The following is a 15487-nucleotide window of genomic DNA, read 5'->3' as shown; positions in this document are numbered from 1 at the left end:
TGTTATCTCGTTTTCACTGCTAACGGTTTAACCAGTAGAGTTTACCATGTTAAACTACGCGATGAGTGCGGTGATATATTAAAAAACACAACATAACACCACTCAGAATCAAGGTAACATACACTTTAAACACCAAACTCTGGTGGAAAAGCTGTAAATAAGTTAGTTTAGCGGCTTCTTTGCTTGTGTGACGTCACCGGTGTTTCGGTTTAATGAGTGACCATGTTAACTGGTGACTTTCAGCAAACAATTGTCCGTGGTTCTCCATAATAATTTACGTAAATGGTTGATGTAAATAATAAACACAGATAAGTATGTATTTAAAATTGATTAAAGTAAAATTTTAAGGCTTTTATGAGGACACCTATGTTGTGTTCCTGTTTTCAACAGTTGCCGTCACTTTGAGCAACCACGACGAGAGTCACCAGTTAACACGGTCACTTGTTAAACCGAAACACCCGTTGCACTCTACCATTATCTAATTTGTATGTGTAGCGTTCAATTGCTCCTTTGTAGTCGTAATCTTTAAGTGTTTCTGCTTTGGACAAGTTGCTGTTTATATTTTTGATACAAAATATGAAACAAACTAGTAGAAATAACTGTTAGTCTCAGTCTTGTTTATGCCTTTGAATTTTAGATACATCCTTGAAAGTCAGACTCCTCTCCTATATCATTTATTCATGTGTGTTTAATGTTTCCTATATTATTGAAAGCAGCAAGACGCAGGGGCGTGGCTTCCAGAGACAAGTGTTGTACGTGCAGAGCGCTCACTCCACCGTGGAGGAAGGTTCTGCACTACCAGACAGACACGTCCTCGGACCTTCAGGACACATTGGAGAACCAGGACCAACCCAGTCTGGTTTGGAGGTGAAGAATTTGGAGTTTGACTGCTTCTGCTGCCACCCTGTCTGTGAGGCGGAATAAAAACCTGGCTCCACTGCCTCACAGTCTGCCAACATTGAGTGATTAAAGGTGTGTTTGTGCCCAGTTATAAGGTATGTTGTTTATTTTAATACATGCATCTAATAGCAGGTCACAATAGACCAAACTAAAGTTAATGCATTTGGGGAAAATCGTATTGCAGCATGCTGTAACATAATATACAACATATATGGTTGTTGCTGCATTGGAGCACATTGTACCAGCAGGAGTGTGTTTGTGCCCGGCTATAAAGTATGTTGTTTTATTTAATACGTGCATCCAGCAGCAGGTCACAATAGAACCAACTAAAGTTAATGCATTTGGGGAAAATTGTATTGCAGCATGCTGTAACATAATATACAACATCCATGGTTGTTGCTGCATTGGAGCACATTGTACCAGCAGGTGTGCAGGAACTTTATTTTGCTTGGGTCTGCATTCCTCTCCACCTGCCAGCTGTTGCACTGAAAATCTGCAAATTCAATTGCTTTTGATTACCTAAAGTTAATGCATTTGGAGAAAATCGTATTGCAGCATGCTGTAACATAATATACAACATCCATGGTTGTGGCTGCATGGGAGCACATTGTACCAGCAGGAGTGCAGGAACTTTATCTTGCTTGGGTTTGCGTTCCTCTCCAGCAGCCAGCTGTTGCACTGAAAATATGCAAATACAATTGCCTTTGATTACAATGGAATATAAATACACATAAGTATATATTTGTATTGACTTATGCATGTGATGGAGATGTCATGGTGCAGCCACATCTATAACACTTTATTATGGCATTAAGATAACATAAGATAAGATGAACCTTTATTAATCCCCGGAGGGAAATTCAGGTATCAAAGCAGCAACATCAGCAAACAGTGAAACAAAGGAGAGATACAGGAATACAAAAATTATAAAAACAATATATAGAGATATAAAAGATACAGAGTGAATGGGTGACTATAGTGTGTACAGTCCGTCAATAAATAAATGTAGTATCTTCAATAAATAAATGTAATATGTACATATGTTGAGTCTATAAAGTTGTTATAAATTGTATTAGTTGTGCAGCCAAGACTCAGGGTTGTTGTGAACACATACCAACGTGGCTGGCACAGATTAATTCCAATCTCTATTTATGTGGCTCTACTTTCCACTCACTGCACTTCACTGCTCTCTCCCACTCCCACTCCTCACTCTCCTCTCTTGTTGTCAACACAACAGCAGACATCATGGAGGACGACCTGATGTTCAGCATGGAGGAGGAGGGCAGCGCCAAGAGACCCCCTGCCCAACGAAGTGCCCCCAACCAACGGGCCTGCTCCCTCAGTGAATCCAACGCCAGTGATGATGATGATGATGACGAAGACCACTTCATCCGCCCCATCCTGGACGACTCCGCCATAGAAATCTGTCACTACCTGAAGAATCTGGTTTACACCCGGCAACTGTCAAACTCGCTTCCTAAGAGCAACTTTATGTTCAAGGTGAGCCTTTGCCCCTTTAACATGATGCCAAATGGACAATAAAGGGAAAAGTATCAGAACATGTTGAAATAAAGTGCTGGAGGATTGTTTAATCATGCTAGAAAACAGTGTGTTGTGCTCATGCATCACCATAAACACTCAGTCCTGCAATTTTCTATGACAACAGCTCTTTGCCTTATAAGGAAAGCTGCATGCCTGCACACACGTACTAGTATGTGTGTATCTGTTTATCGGTCATACACCTCTTGACTGCACTCTCTCTACAGAACAGGAAGTACCAGAGAGTGGGTTTCACGATAACGTTGCATATAAACACATCTCTCACTGCTCAGAGCCGGGCCTTCTCCACATCAGCAGCTGAGCTACACAAGGTCTCAATTCAGTCTTATCAGAGCCACTGACTGGGCACCAGCCAACTGCTGGGACGTGTAGTGTTGTTGTTTAAAAGCATCGAGGCAATTGGTGTTATTTAAAATGTTTGAAGATGCTATGTGAATGTTTGTTGATGAAAAGCCGTCCATTTTCTTTACCTTTCTACATAGAATGAAACCGAAACGGTGGCAGAATCTCAGTCGTACAAGGTTTTGTCTCACAGCACACGGGTACGTTGCAGATCACATTATATCTTCCTTCTCCTTCTTCACCGGTGACCATCTCCGCCTCCCGTTTCCCAACTCCTCTCTGTGATTTAATTTCCTTTTCCTCACTTTTTTTTAACTTTAGTAGCAACATACTTTCCACCTTTTCTCATTTCCAATGACTTCCTATATGACTGATGTTTATTCTAATCAATGCATCCTCCCTCTTTTCACCCTGTATTCCTGTGTTTTATCTAATTGATCTACGCTAACAAACACCAGTAATGCTATTCTGTTATTTCTAGGGCTGTCAAAGTTAACGCGATAATAACACGTACATACTTGGCAAATCTCCCTTTAAGGTACATTTTGAACAGATAAAAAATGTGCGATTAATCGCGATCAAATATTTGAATCGATTGACAGCCCGAGTTATTTCACAAAACAACACTGAAAAAAAAGTCATATTTTTCTGGAGCAAATGTGTCTTTTTTCATTGTCGTTTTGGTTTCAGAAAGCTTCAAAGAAATTGTAGTTAAATATATGTTTTGAGCATGGCAGTGCACTTCAATACCCTACCAGACTGCACCATTTGATACTAAAGTCTTGTGACCGGACTGTAATATATCTGACAGCATGGAGAAGTTCACACTCTTGACATAAGGCGTGTCGTTTGCTCCTCCTCGTCACAAACAGACGTGACACTCGATCAGTTAAAAACACAACCTTTCATATTTGTCTTCATGTAAATACTTCGCTCTAAATAGAAACATGTGTACTGTAGATTGCCCGCCGCACAGTGATCAGTGGTGTACGAGGGAGACGTGCTGCTGTGCAGTACCGGATGGGTCAGGGTTTGGGTAACTGGAGCAGGTTTGGATTACCAGTGACACTTGATTCATGGGTCCTACCAAGAAAGTTATTTTTTGAAAATGGCACGACTGCAGATGGCCATGTTACACCATATGGTGATCACATTCATATTGAGGTAGCAGTAAATTATTATTATGGAATAAAAAACCTTGGTTTACCCCCCAATGAATGCCTCATACTAAAAACCAATGCATTCTTTCATTAATTAGTCAGATTTCCATGTCATTTTAACGATTGTGTGCTTTCTTTCTGGTTTGTACTGAAGATATTTGTGTTTTTCCTTCCTTCCTTAACCGTACTTTCTTCCTGATTTGCATGCTTTCTAAAGAAAAGTCAGTGTTAGAGCAGGCTTTTGTTTACATTGGTGTGTCCCTGAGTTTTGTTGATAGATTATCTGCATTGTAGGCTTCCCTAGCCCTAAGCCGATTAAATGCAAATACTTCCAAGGATGAAGGGAAGCTGTTCAATGCGGAAACTGTGAAATTTAATTTCCTCAATTAGAGAGCACAATACAGGTACTTAAAGGGAGACAGTGTTGTGCAGAGAGAGCACAAAAAAGGCTTTGGTTTTCCTTTATTGCACAAATTAAATTTCACGTTTATTTATTTTTTTGCATTCGACAGCGTTCCCTCTAGCGAACCCGTTTGAAAAAACAGTTTTTTCCCCTTCTTTTGCATAAAAAACAAGAACTACCAGCTAATAAGTTGTGTTTGTTCATTGCGACAGGCGGCATGGAAAAATGCGATCGAAAAGGCCAAAGCCATGCCCGACCCCTGGGCAGAGTTTCATCTGGAGGACATCGAGACTGAACCCTGCATTCGTTACAGGTACGTAGAACTCTGTGTGGCTGTGAATCAACACTGCAGACATTCTGACTTGTTGCAGCAGGGAAAGGACACATTAACGTTAAAGATGGCTCAGTTCCATCAAGTGTCCCAGTAAGCCATGACCAGCATGCACAACACCAGGACCCAGGAACCAGCTCACCTAAATGGAATGCAGCAATTTTCCTGCTATGACACATCAAAATGTCTGCTGTGGAAAAATACTTTTTGTTGTATAGATGGTACTGTACAGTGTGGCCACTAATGTTTATACTGCCACATACAGCAAAATCTTGAAATACTATCCCACAGCAGTTGTTACCAAACTTTTTTCTGGGGATCCACTTTTTAAAAATGACAAACCATCACAACGCAATTCACAATAGGCCTTCTCTATAAATCGTGAGAAGAGCGAATTTGTGCGTAAATGAACGTTCCTGACCGTTTTTACTGCCATTTCCGCATCTCCTGATATTATCTTGAATAGGAAAACCAGCCATGTTGAAGAGATACACACTTCGTTATTGAAAACATATACACACTTTAAATACAATATAAATGAAACCTAATAAATGCATTTAGGTTTAGTTAAGAGGCTCTCGTTTTTTTCCTCTCATCAGTAAAACAAACAGAATATACGCTAGCCTTTCATATTAGATCCAATGTTATAAGTAGGTGACAATTATCAGAACAATACGAACATTCAGGCTCCCTCATGTGGCTCAAAGTTGTACGAAATTCTGCAAATTTATTCGGCGACCCGCCCTAATAAAATCTCCTGCGACCCACATGTGGGTCCCGATCTAGTCTTTGGGAATCACTGTCCCACAAAACAATTAAATAATAAAATGTAATGCTTTTCGCAGAGTTTCAAAAGTGGTATTTCCCATGTTACAACATCGCTTGACATCTTGAGAACTTGAAATCGGAATTAAAGCTGCATTAATTGATGTTTTAGCCACTTGGAGGGCAGCGCAACACGCTGTAAAAACAACAGCTCCACTATGTTCACCAGTTAGTCTCTAACTAGACTGCAGCATTCAGTGGTTTTATCAGAGCTGAAAACAGCTGCCTGCTGTGACCAAAAACAAGGCCGATGAGAGCGGCGAGACAGAAACAAAACAGTTAAGTTGAAGGCTTGAAAACCAAAACAATTAGCTGAAAGATGATAAAACACTCCACCGCTAAAATCGAAGAGGAACTGCAGAGTCGGGTGATAATTTTCTCTACCGGCGACCACTTTCCCATTAAACAGTCATCTGACCCATTGTTAGTATAGAAATATCGATAAAACTAGTTTTAAAGTATTAAGATGCAACATAGTTTAGTGGTGGTCGACATTCAGACATTCCCATGTTGATATTAGACTGCAGCAGTCTTGAACCGTCATTGATGGGGCATCAGGGTTCACAGTTGGCTCATATCTCGGTCAGTGGTGCTAATCTTAACTGTTGACAAACATCGCTGCCCCCTCACTGGAAACATTGACGTCCTTTGGCCCACCCAGTTCTTTTTTTAATCTCGTACTGTAGGTCACTAGAGTGTGCAGCCAGATATTATAGTCAACACGGCGGCTACATAAACATACACACCTCTTGCAGAGTTCTCAGTCGTTGGCAGCGTTATATCAAGGCAGCACAATTAAATGGGGTGTGGGCAGAAAAGCAGGAAGAAAATGAATTCCTTTGCTTGTGTGTGTGTGGGTTAGGCCTGTTACATAACAAACAGGATTGGGACTTGACTGCAGAGAGAGGAGGGATTGTGATTTGCCTTCGTGTTCCCTTTTCATGGGCTAATTTTACTCACATGTAACCTCACTCCTCCTCCTTCCTTCTCTAAAGCCCCCCTCTAGTACGAACCTGATGGAATGAATGTCGCGGTAGTACACTGTGTTCCCAGGCTGAAGAGGTTTGTTGGCAGGAAATATTTTGGACAGACAATAATGCTCTGTGGAGTGGAGAAGGAAAGCTCAGTACTGAGTTTTGTAGTTTACAGGCACTCAGGTTTCAGGTTTGTGAAGACTTACAGCTGCACCTACAGTTCATGCAGTATTTATTAACTCAGGAGACACGCCCCGCCAATCCAAACAGACACACTGACCCAGACGTACAGTGTGTACACAAACATTTGTATCGCCATATCGACTGTTTGAGTTCTTCCAAGGTTACATGAATTCCTTTAAATCCAAAAAGAAATGTCTGCAGACACAAAGTGGTCATTCTTTGGAAAGAGGACACGCACATGAAAACACACGTTCCATTCTTCTCTCTTTGTTGATTTTCCGTAGAGAGGAAGCGAGATGTTTCATGTGCCTCCATGATAAGGATTGATAATGAGCTGTTGACAGACGAACTCCCTCATTGAGGGCAAAGAGTAACTTGGCTAACGTTATCGAAAACTGGCACGTTAATGCGCTTTTTTAGTCACTGAAGTGGACTCAAAAGAGTCTGGCTCAGTGTTGGGAGACCGTCCAGTGTGAGTGATTTGTATTATAACAGGTGGGAAAAACAAGCACCATGTTTTTTACCACAGAGCAGGGTCACAGTGTCACAGGGTCTGCTCTGTGGGGAGAAAATGACCCACAGATGGAAAGTCTCACAGCCACTCCGCTTGAAAATAGACACTGTTTTACAGAGCTATAGCAGACGTAGATTGAAAAATATTGGGCTGCAACTAAAGATGATTTTGATAAGTGATTTATCACTTGATTTTTTTTTCATTTTCAATTAATCTTGCGGCTATAAAAAGTCAGAAAACAATTAAAAATTGCCATCACAAATTTTCAAAATAGGGTCCAGGTTGAAAAAATACCCAAGTTTCCCTTTAAGGGATCAACAAAATTATTACAATTGATACAAATTTCATGACAATCTATAAGATAGTTGTTGAGAAATTTCAGTCTGGACCAAAATGATGGACGACGTTGCCGTCCATAGAGTCACGCTGCTAACATGGCTTAAAAACCAAACTTTGATTTGATCTGAGCATCCAACATTTTAGAGAGACACATTTGAGTAAGCATAATCAATATAACTGTTCATATCTTGACTTAATTCACTGTTCCTCTTTGCAGGTACAATGCCATCACAGGAGAGTGGGCTCAAGACCAGGTCCACATCAAGATGTCTGCCCAGGTATTACTGCTCTCTGTTTTGCCAATATTAAAAAAAAAAAAAAAAAAAATTTCTTATCTCTTGTGTTATTTATTTCTTGCAGCCGTTTGGGAAAGGGGCCATGAGGGAGTGCTTCAGAACGTAAGTTGTAATATTTCTCTACATCCATCAGTTCTCATCCAGCGGTTATTCCCCTCGAGGTCTAGTATCGGAGGCCTTTCTGGTCTCAGTGTAAACAAATCAGACGAGTATTTTGGCCTATAAGTGCTGCAGGTTCACATTCCTCACATTTCTTGCTCCGACTCGGGAGGATAGCTGCTGACAAATTTAGTAGATCCAGAGCCAAACATGGTACTGAACATATCACACTGAACCTGAACCCTTCCATGATGGCAGCGGGGCTTTAGCTCTGTTGATTCGCTGGATGTTTACTGTTTTGGGTAAAATAGAGTTTAAGCATGCGGTGTTGTCACTGCTCCGCTGTGTTTTGGCTTCTGCATGACACTGCAGAATGAAAGAGAAAAGGGATAATAGTCTAATTGTTAATGTTTAATCCTCAGTTATGTGGGAAATGTAAAACAGAGGCATCCACCAACCTCCAACTTCAGCTGTTTACTGTTTGCATTGAAATATATCCTCCAGCTCCTACAAGCCCAACATGTTAAAACAAGAAAATCTCTACATCTGAAATGTGGTGTGCTGCTCCTGTTGAATTTGTACATATAGAATGTGGGTTTGGAGCAGTTTTGGAAACATCTGACATCAGTTCTAGTTAATGCTACGATCAAAAATGGCTTTAGTTATGTTATGAAATGCTGCTCACGACTGTAATATCTTATTTCTTTTCCCTCCAGGAAGAAGTTGTCGAATTTCTCACACAGCAACAACTGGAAGTCGGCGTCTAATTATGTGTCCAAGCGTTACATGGAGACGGTGGACAGAAATGTTTACTTTGAGGACGTCAGGCTGCAAATGGAGGCCAAACTCTGGGGAGAGGAGTACAACCGCCACCGACCTCCCAAACAGGTACGGGAGGAACATTTACAGTCCACTGATGTGCTGACTAGATAATGAGACAGGACAATACTGACAGAAACAGGGATAATCACAATACTCCAACAAGGGCTGTCCTTGACCAAAGAAATAATCGACTAACTACGATTTTGTCGACTAATCAATTAGTCGATTTGATCGATAGATCTGTAAAACTGAGACAAATACACTTTTGAATCCCTCTACATTGTGACATTTGCCCTACGTCCCCATCAGTCTTGCTGCTCTTCGTTTGGGCACTGAAGGGCCTGTACTCCCTGTGTGTGTGTGTGTGTTGTTAAGCTCTCTCTGATCCTCAGGTGGACATCATGCAGATGTGTGTGATGGAGATGACAAACAGACCAGATAAACCTCTCTTCCACCTGGAACATTACATCGAGGGCAAGTACATCAAATACAACTCCAACTCTGGCTTCGTGAGGGACGACAACATCCGACTCACCCCACAGGTACAGTAAGCGGCGTCACCTTCTGGTGTTAATAAATGTGAGAGCTAATCTTCATTTCTTTTGTGTCCGTCAGGCCTTCAGTCACTTCAGCTTTGAGCGATCGGGCCACCAGCTGATCGTAGTTGACATCCAAGGAGTCGGAGATATCTACACCGACCCTCAGATCCACACAGAGAAGGGGACTGACTTTGGAGATGGAAATCTAGGTACAGTTCCCCCTCTGATATCATCAAACTGCTGCTAGATACGTGTGTGATGTTTGGTTAGAAATGATTCATCTTGATCGGCCTGTGTTCCAGGTGTGCGAGGCATGGCGCTGTTCTTCCACTCCCACCTGTGTAACAAGATCTGCAAGAGTATGGGCCTGACGCCTTTTGACCTTTCCCCTGCAGAGAAGTCCCAGCTGGACTGCACCAACAAACTGCTTGTAATTTTAACATTTTAATAATAATAATATAAAGTGTCAGCCAGGGCCAGAAATCAGCAGCAGATCAGGATAAAGTAGTTAATAAGATAATGATAATAATACATAAAAATGGGGAAAAATGTCCATAAGAAATAGAAACGAGAAGGGCACTCGGAGAGCGCAGACCTCCGCCAAGGCCGTTTCCATAAGTGAGAAATAATGCGTGCATCCGCCTCGTGATTCGGATCCGCTCCAGAATTCAATGGGTTCTGAGTGTGACCGGCTTTGGGATCTTATTCCATGTAAGGGCATTTGTTTTTGATCAGGAAACAACTGAATATGCAGCATTGTACATTGGTACCAAATCATGTCATACTTGCATGTCGGGAAGGAGGCCAAATAACGCTCCAAATTTCAACTCAGTGGCAGGATTAGCTTAAGAAAGATGCTTATCTTCAGTGTGTTCTGCTTGTTCTGTTGCTGTTTCCTCAAGAAAGACTGATCTAGTTTTATTTCAGAAGTCAGCCCAGACGGTGCTGAGGGGCTGCGAGGAGCCCTGCGGCTCTCCTTGTGTTCGTACCATGTCAGGAAGCCGGGCGCCTCCGCTGTTTTCCCGCCTGTCTGAGACGTCTTCTGCAGACGATAGCATGAGCGACGTGGACTCGATCCCCTGCTCCCCTCTCGCACTCCCCTGCTCCCCGCTGGGTGCACATGGATCTATGGGAAGATCCCCTATCGGTACGTCGTCCATGAACATTATTATTACATTCTGCACACACATATAACAGTTTATTTGAAGCCACATTGTAAATAGTTTTGTGTTATTTCTACATTTTACAGGCTTATCTTTTACTGGAATGAATGAACACGAAAGACTCAATAATAACAACACCGGTGAACACAAGGTGAGCAATAACTCTGTGAATGTGACTCAGAGAAATGTTCTCACATAACCAAGTTGTTGTAGTTAAGTCAGCATACCTCAGGTCCATGTTGAGTCCCCTGAGCTCCATGTTTACTAATGTCAAGTCTCTTTGTTGAGGCTAAGAAAGCGTTCACACTGGCACAATCTTGGCACATTTCATAGCGGGCTAACCCCAACTTTAGCCCAGGGCTTGCTGGCCCTCCCCAAGAGCAAGTTTAGCACCGAGATGGCAGGATTATACCAAGCCCCCAGGAAGTGCACCAGGCTTTGAAGCAATGTTTTGTTGTTGCAAACGGTGGAATTACAACTTCCGTGTCCGTCACGTGATGCCATTGGGCCCAAACAGACTTTTTCCCATAGACTTACATTGGGAAATCATTTTTATTTTTAGGTAAATCAACTTTTGACTTCCAACTTAAATCAACACTTGAAATCATTAGATCCTAAATGTTGTATTTTCCCACCTCCATTCCAAAGACCTGATCTTTGAGATGCTCCTCAGCTGGAGGAAACATGATAGCGTTGTACTCACCAGACTCCAGGGCTGCAGTGCTGCCGAACAACTCACAAGTCACTACACTGATTTTTTTAATTTGATCTCTGTCTGTAGGACTCTGAAAGCAGCGGGGACAGTGGCTACCCCAGCGAGAGGAGGAGTGAAGGCGACCCAAATGACCACGTAGACGGGGTAAACATTTCCATCTGACTTTCGTTTGATTTACTTTTCCAGGATTTTAGTAGTCTGTCAAAAAGAGTCAGTTAACCTGTAGATAAACAATGACAATAAATGTATTTGTGTACCAATTAGACATTTTAGATATGTTATAGCTTGTTTGAATAATGTATGTCTTGTGTTCAAGTTAGATTTACAAGTAATTTGAGCTGAGACTTTTATATTTTAGGCATATTATCTTAAACAAACATTTTTAACAGTTCTTAAACCCTGACATGTTAGACGTCTCTTGTTCACTTTATTTTGTCCTCCAGTCCTCTCAGCAGCTGTTAGTCTGTTAACCTTTCCTCTTCTCCACATGAAGTCTGACTGTAGGTTTTATAAATGCATGTTGTATCATCACGTAGGCCCATCATCGCATCCAAAGACATTATTCTGAGTCGGATGAGGACAGTGTCAGACGGGTAAACAAACGTAGAAACAACAGTGTGTAAACATCATAATCATCATCACCGTGATCAAATAACACTCCTCTAATTTCCCTCATCCTTGTCTTTCTTCACTTTGTCTTTTTTTTCCTCATCACTTAATTTAACCACAAAAAAGCCGTTCCTCACCTTTCCTCTAAATTAGCTCCTCCTGCTCTTTGTGATCCCTCACTAGAGGAAGATGGTAGCTCCTCCAAGAGTCTCTGCATACTTAAATTCATACAATGATGACCACGAATGGGTGATTATTTGCATGGAGGCTGGTAAAGCCAGGCGTTTCCCTGCTGTCTTATTGCTATGCAGCTTTATCAAGCATGATTTATCTCAAGTTACGTTTGATTTGGTTACACAGGCTGTTTCCACGTACACTCTTCCTTTCAGAGTGACTGGAAACAGTCTGAAAATGCAAAATAAACAGAAATTAAGAATGACATTTGGAACCGAAACACCATCTACCTCTGTTTCACCAACGCCGCCCTCTTGCTAATGATAATACCTTTTTGTGTGTGTGTGTGTGTGTGTGTGTGTGTGCTCCTGTTCCCATGCTTTACATTGTTTTTGCATTCACCGAGGCAAACAGGGATGTACTCCTCCAGGGACGATCTGCGTCATTTATCAGTTCAAATTAAAAAAGCAGAGTTGTCTGGATGGGTACACCCCTGAGAGTGCGAGGAGTGTGATCTGTCAACTTGATTTACCTTCATTATCTAATTTGTTTTCTGATTCATCATCACTCCTTCTCCCTCTTGTATATCTTGACTGTTTTTTTCTACTCAGCTGACGGAGGAGAAGTGGAGCTTCTACCATTCGTCTCGCGCTCACGTCCACCGACCCTCCTGCGTGGCCACCGAGGTGGAGCGACTCGGCGCTCTGCTGCAGAAGAAGATCGGCCAGTCGATCCTTGGAAAGGTAAGACATCAGATTGGTTGAAGGATTGAAATTAACTCACACTTGTCAGCCTAAAACAGGAGTACACTTTAAGATTATTGAATTCTACAAAAACTAGACACCTCACACGTAACGACTATTTCCACACAGACTATTTTAGTCTTGACAGTCAAAAAGGAGCATAACATATTAAATGCTGGACTCTTCCTGTCTCCTACATACGAATTGTACACAGTATATGCTATATACTACCTTTGTACGTGATGTATTCTTGCTCTCCTTCTTCCTGACCCAGGTCCACCTGGCGATGGTGCGGTACCACGAAGCGGGTCGCTTCTGTGAGAAAGATGAGCAGTGGGATCAGGACTCGGCCATGATGCACCTGGAGAGAGCTGCGCTGTGCGGAGAGCTGGAGGCTATCATAGCGTTGGGGCAGTGCTGCATGCAGCTGCCTCATCAAATACTGCCAGACATGGAGCTGGAGGTACCACACAATTCATTTGTGGTCTTGTAAATAGTGTGCACCGTTGTGTTTTAATATTTCTGTATTGTTGTCAGGAAAGCGCAGGAAACAGGATGAAAGGTTTTAAGTATCTGCTGCTGGCTGCTGAGTCTGGAGACAGATCCTCTATGGTCATAGTGGCCAGAGCCTTTGATACTGGGATCAACCTGTCAGCTGACAGGTCAGTGAAGGAACCTGGTTGAGTTTTAAACTGTGAAAAGCTGGACTTGTATTATGTATGGACTTGTGGAGAAAGATATCACAAATCCTGGTCCAACAGTCATGATAATACTGCCCCCTAGAGGGATTTCTATAGTTTTTTTTTATTAAAGGAAGCAACATTTTACTGTTTTTGATGCTGAAGGTTTTTTACATTATTGTTTTTTATTCTTCAATCATCCAGAAAGCAGAACTGGGAGGAGGCGGTTCATTGGTATGACACTGCGATGAACATGATGGACTATGACGAGGGGGGAGAGTTCGACGGGACGCAGGACGCGCCTCGCTACCTGCTGCTGGCCAGAGTGGCAGAGATGTACCAAGAGGGAGGCTTCAACCTCACCGCAGAGCCACAGAGAGCAGGTTCGACTCCATGCTGGCTCAACAGACCTCGCTGTGCTAAATATTCCTCAATATACCTGCATTATTTTAAGGAATAATCTACTGAAATCTGCCCAAACACAATGTCCATAGAAACTTCTCAAACCACTCCTGCGGTATAATCCATGTCTCTGCTGTTGATCCATATGTTCAGTATTTTTCCAAACACCCTCCACAACATGCCTAAATACACTCTTTATGTCTCATGGTGTAGCTTCCTTATAGCTCTGAAGCTCTGCTGGGAAAAAGTGCATTTAGCAATTTATTGGGAAAACGTTGATTGTTTGGAACATACTGATGATAACACAGATCAGCAGCGGAGAAGTAGTTTAAGAGATTTATGACACTCTCGATTATAATCCGTCATAACTGCTGCGAATCTTCAGAGCCTACACTGTTGAGTATTTTATTTTATCTTACTGTCATCACTATTGGTTTTGGTCTTTTCATGGGATTTGTTTATTATAAGAAAAATAGAGAATATCACCAGCTTTGTCCCAACTATATTTATTGAACGTCTCTCATTAAAAGCCCTTAAAACTAGGCTTTTTGTTAATATTTGTTGAAATTCTCATTACATCCCGACAGCAATCAATCAATCAAATGCTCTAACAAAAAAAAAGAAACAAATCTGGTACCTGTGGCTGTCACACTGCCTGCAATAAGCCCGTCCAATCATTTCATTCAGCCCGAATTAACTACCTACCTGTACGCACTCTCTCTGTGCACTCATTGCGCGCCGCCGGCCTGAAGGGATTTAGTGACTTCTGGAGCTAGTGCTGCTAGCTACTTTTATTGGAAAAGAATTGGCAACACTGGGCTGGGTTTTTCTGTTGGATAATTATTAAAATCTAGTTTTGCTAGTCTTTCAAGATTACCAACCCTAGCTTTAATTGATGCACTTAATTGTCTCTGCCTCCGTCCTAACCTCTCCTACTATTCCCTCCCATCAGGTGATCTGTTTACAGAAGCAGCAGAAGCTGCCATGGCTGCCATGAAAGGTCGATTGGCCAACCAGTACTACATGAAAGCTGAGGAAGCCTGGGCGCTAATGGAGGAGTAATTCTGGACACGCATTTTGATCACAAAAAGGCCACAGGAGTCAATTTTTACACATTCGGGATACAACCTGAATGGGTACCGTTTACATATTTTTTTATTACAGAATGTTTTGCTAATGTTGCTGCGTGTGTGTGATCAGCCTTTTAGGATCAAGCTTACATGTCCAGGTTTCTATTCTTCTTTTCCTGTTTGTGATCCTCTTTTCTTTAATTTCCTGTCTCTGATTACCTTTTGACTAAATGAATGTGGTTGTATGAAAGAGAAGGTCGGAAATATCAAAACAAAGAAAATGGTTTACTTACTTTGCCCCAAATGTTAGCACATTCATGTTGGAAGAATGCATGTTGAAAAAAAAATGCTTGAAGTATAAAACTGTTAAATAAAGTTTGCCTTTTGTGGGTAAACACTCATTATTCCTTCCTGTTTTTTTTCTCTTCAGTAGACGAGCGCTGTCATTAAAGGTTTGTTCCTGGTGATTCACTTTAAGAAATAATACAATTTAATCTATTCATTATTACCCTGGAGCTCTCAGAGGTGAGGCTGCATGTCTTTGGACCTCATATTACAGTAAAAACAAATGGTAACAAACATCTCTCAATATTGAGTTTGCTTTATTCAAAACTCTTCACACGGTTCTCTTTATAAAATCATTT

General features: G+C 41.7%; 1 protein-coding gene across 11 annotated transcripts; it reads left to right on the top strand.

The window, feature by feature from the left end:
• The first annotated feature begins 737 nt into the window (after positions 1 to 737).
• Positions 738 to 15244, top strand: eef2k (eukaryotic elongation factor 2 kinase). Of its 11 annotated transcripts, none has more exons than XM_074620857.1 (19): positions 738 to 995; positions 2138 to 2400; positions 2943 to 3002; positions 4578 to 4678; positions 7749 to 7809; positions 7892 to 7929; positions 8643 to 8814; positions 9141 to 9290; positions 9364 to 9496; positions 9590 to 9717; positions 10218 to 10434; positions 10537 to 10601; positions 11232 to 11309; positions 11702 to 11758; positions 12560 to 12691; positions 12966 to 13154; positions 13229 to 13353; positions 13576 to 13754; positions 14726 to 15244. In XM_074620857.1, exons 2-19 carry the CDS (start codon positions 2146 to 2148, stop codon positions 14833 to 14835), a joined length of 2250 nt encoding a protein of 749 aa, XP_074476958.1. In that variant the 5' UTR covers positions 738 to 995; positions 2138 to 2145; the 3' UTR covers positions 14836 to 15244. The 11 variants fall into 11 exon arrangements, with proteins under 11 accessions (XP_074476958.1, XP_074476955.1, XP_074476953.1 ...); XM_074620854.1 differs by lacking the exon at positions 11702 to 11758 and adding an exon at positions 11958 to 12023 and having other exon boundaries at positions 739 to 995; XM_074620852.1 differs by lacking the exon at positions 11702 to 11758 and adding an exon at positions 11958 to 12023 and having other exon boundaries at positions 739 to 995; positions 10215 to 10434.
• Positions 15245 to 15487: the final 243 nt, after the last annotated feature.

The sequence above is a fragment of the Sebastes fasciatus genome, chromosome 20 (assembly GCF_043250625.1).
Source record: "Sebastes fasciatus isolate fSebFas1 chromosome 20, fSebFas1.pri, whole genome shotgun sequence".
NCBI lineage: Eukaryota > Metazoa > Chordata > Actinopteri > Perciformes > Sebastidae > Sebastes > Sebastes fasciatus.
Note: the sequence above shows the minus strand (reverse complement) of the source record. Positions and strands in the feature narration are given on the sequence as shown.

Bases quoted from the DNA above. Each gene is read 5' to 3' on its own strand.
- eef2k (XM_074620852.1), top strand. From the start codon at position 2,146: ATGGAGGACGACCTGATGTTCAGCATGGAGGAGGAGGGCAGCGCCAAG. The intron at 8,815-9,140 runs GTACGGGAGGAA...TCTGATCCTCAG, and splicing joins GCCACCGACCTCCCAAACAG to GTGGACATCATGCAGATGTG. The intron at 10,435-10,536 runs GTACGTCGTCCA...TACATTTTACAG, and splicing joins TATGGGAAGATCCCCTATCG to GCTTATCTTTTACTGGAATG.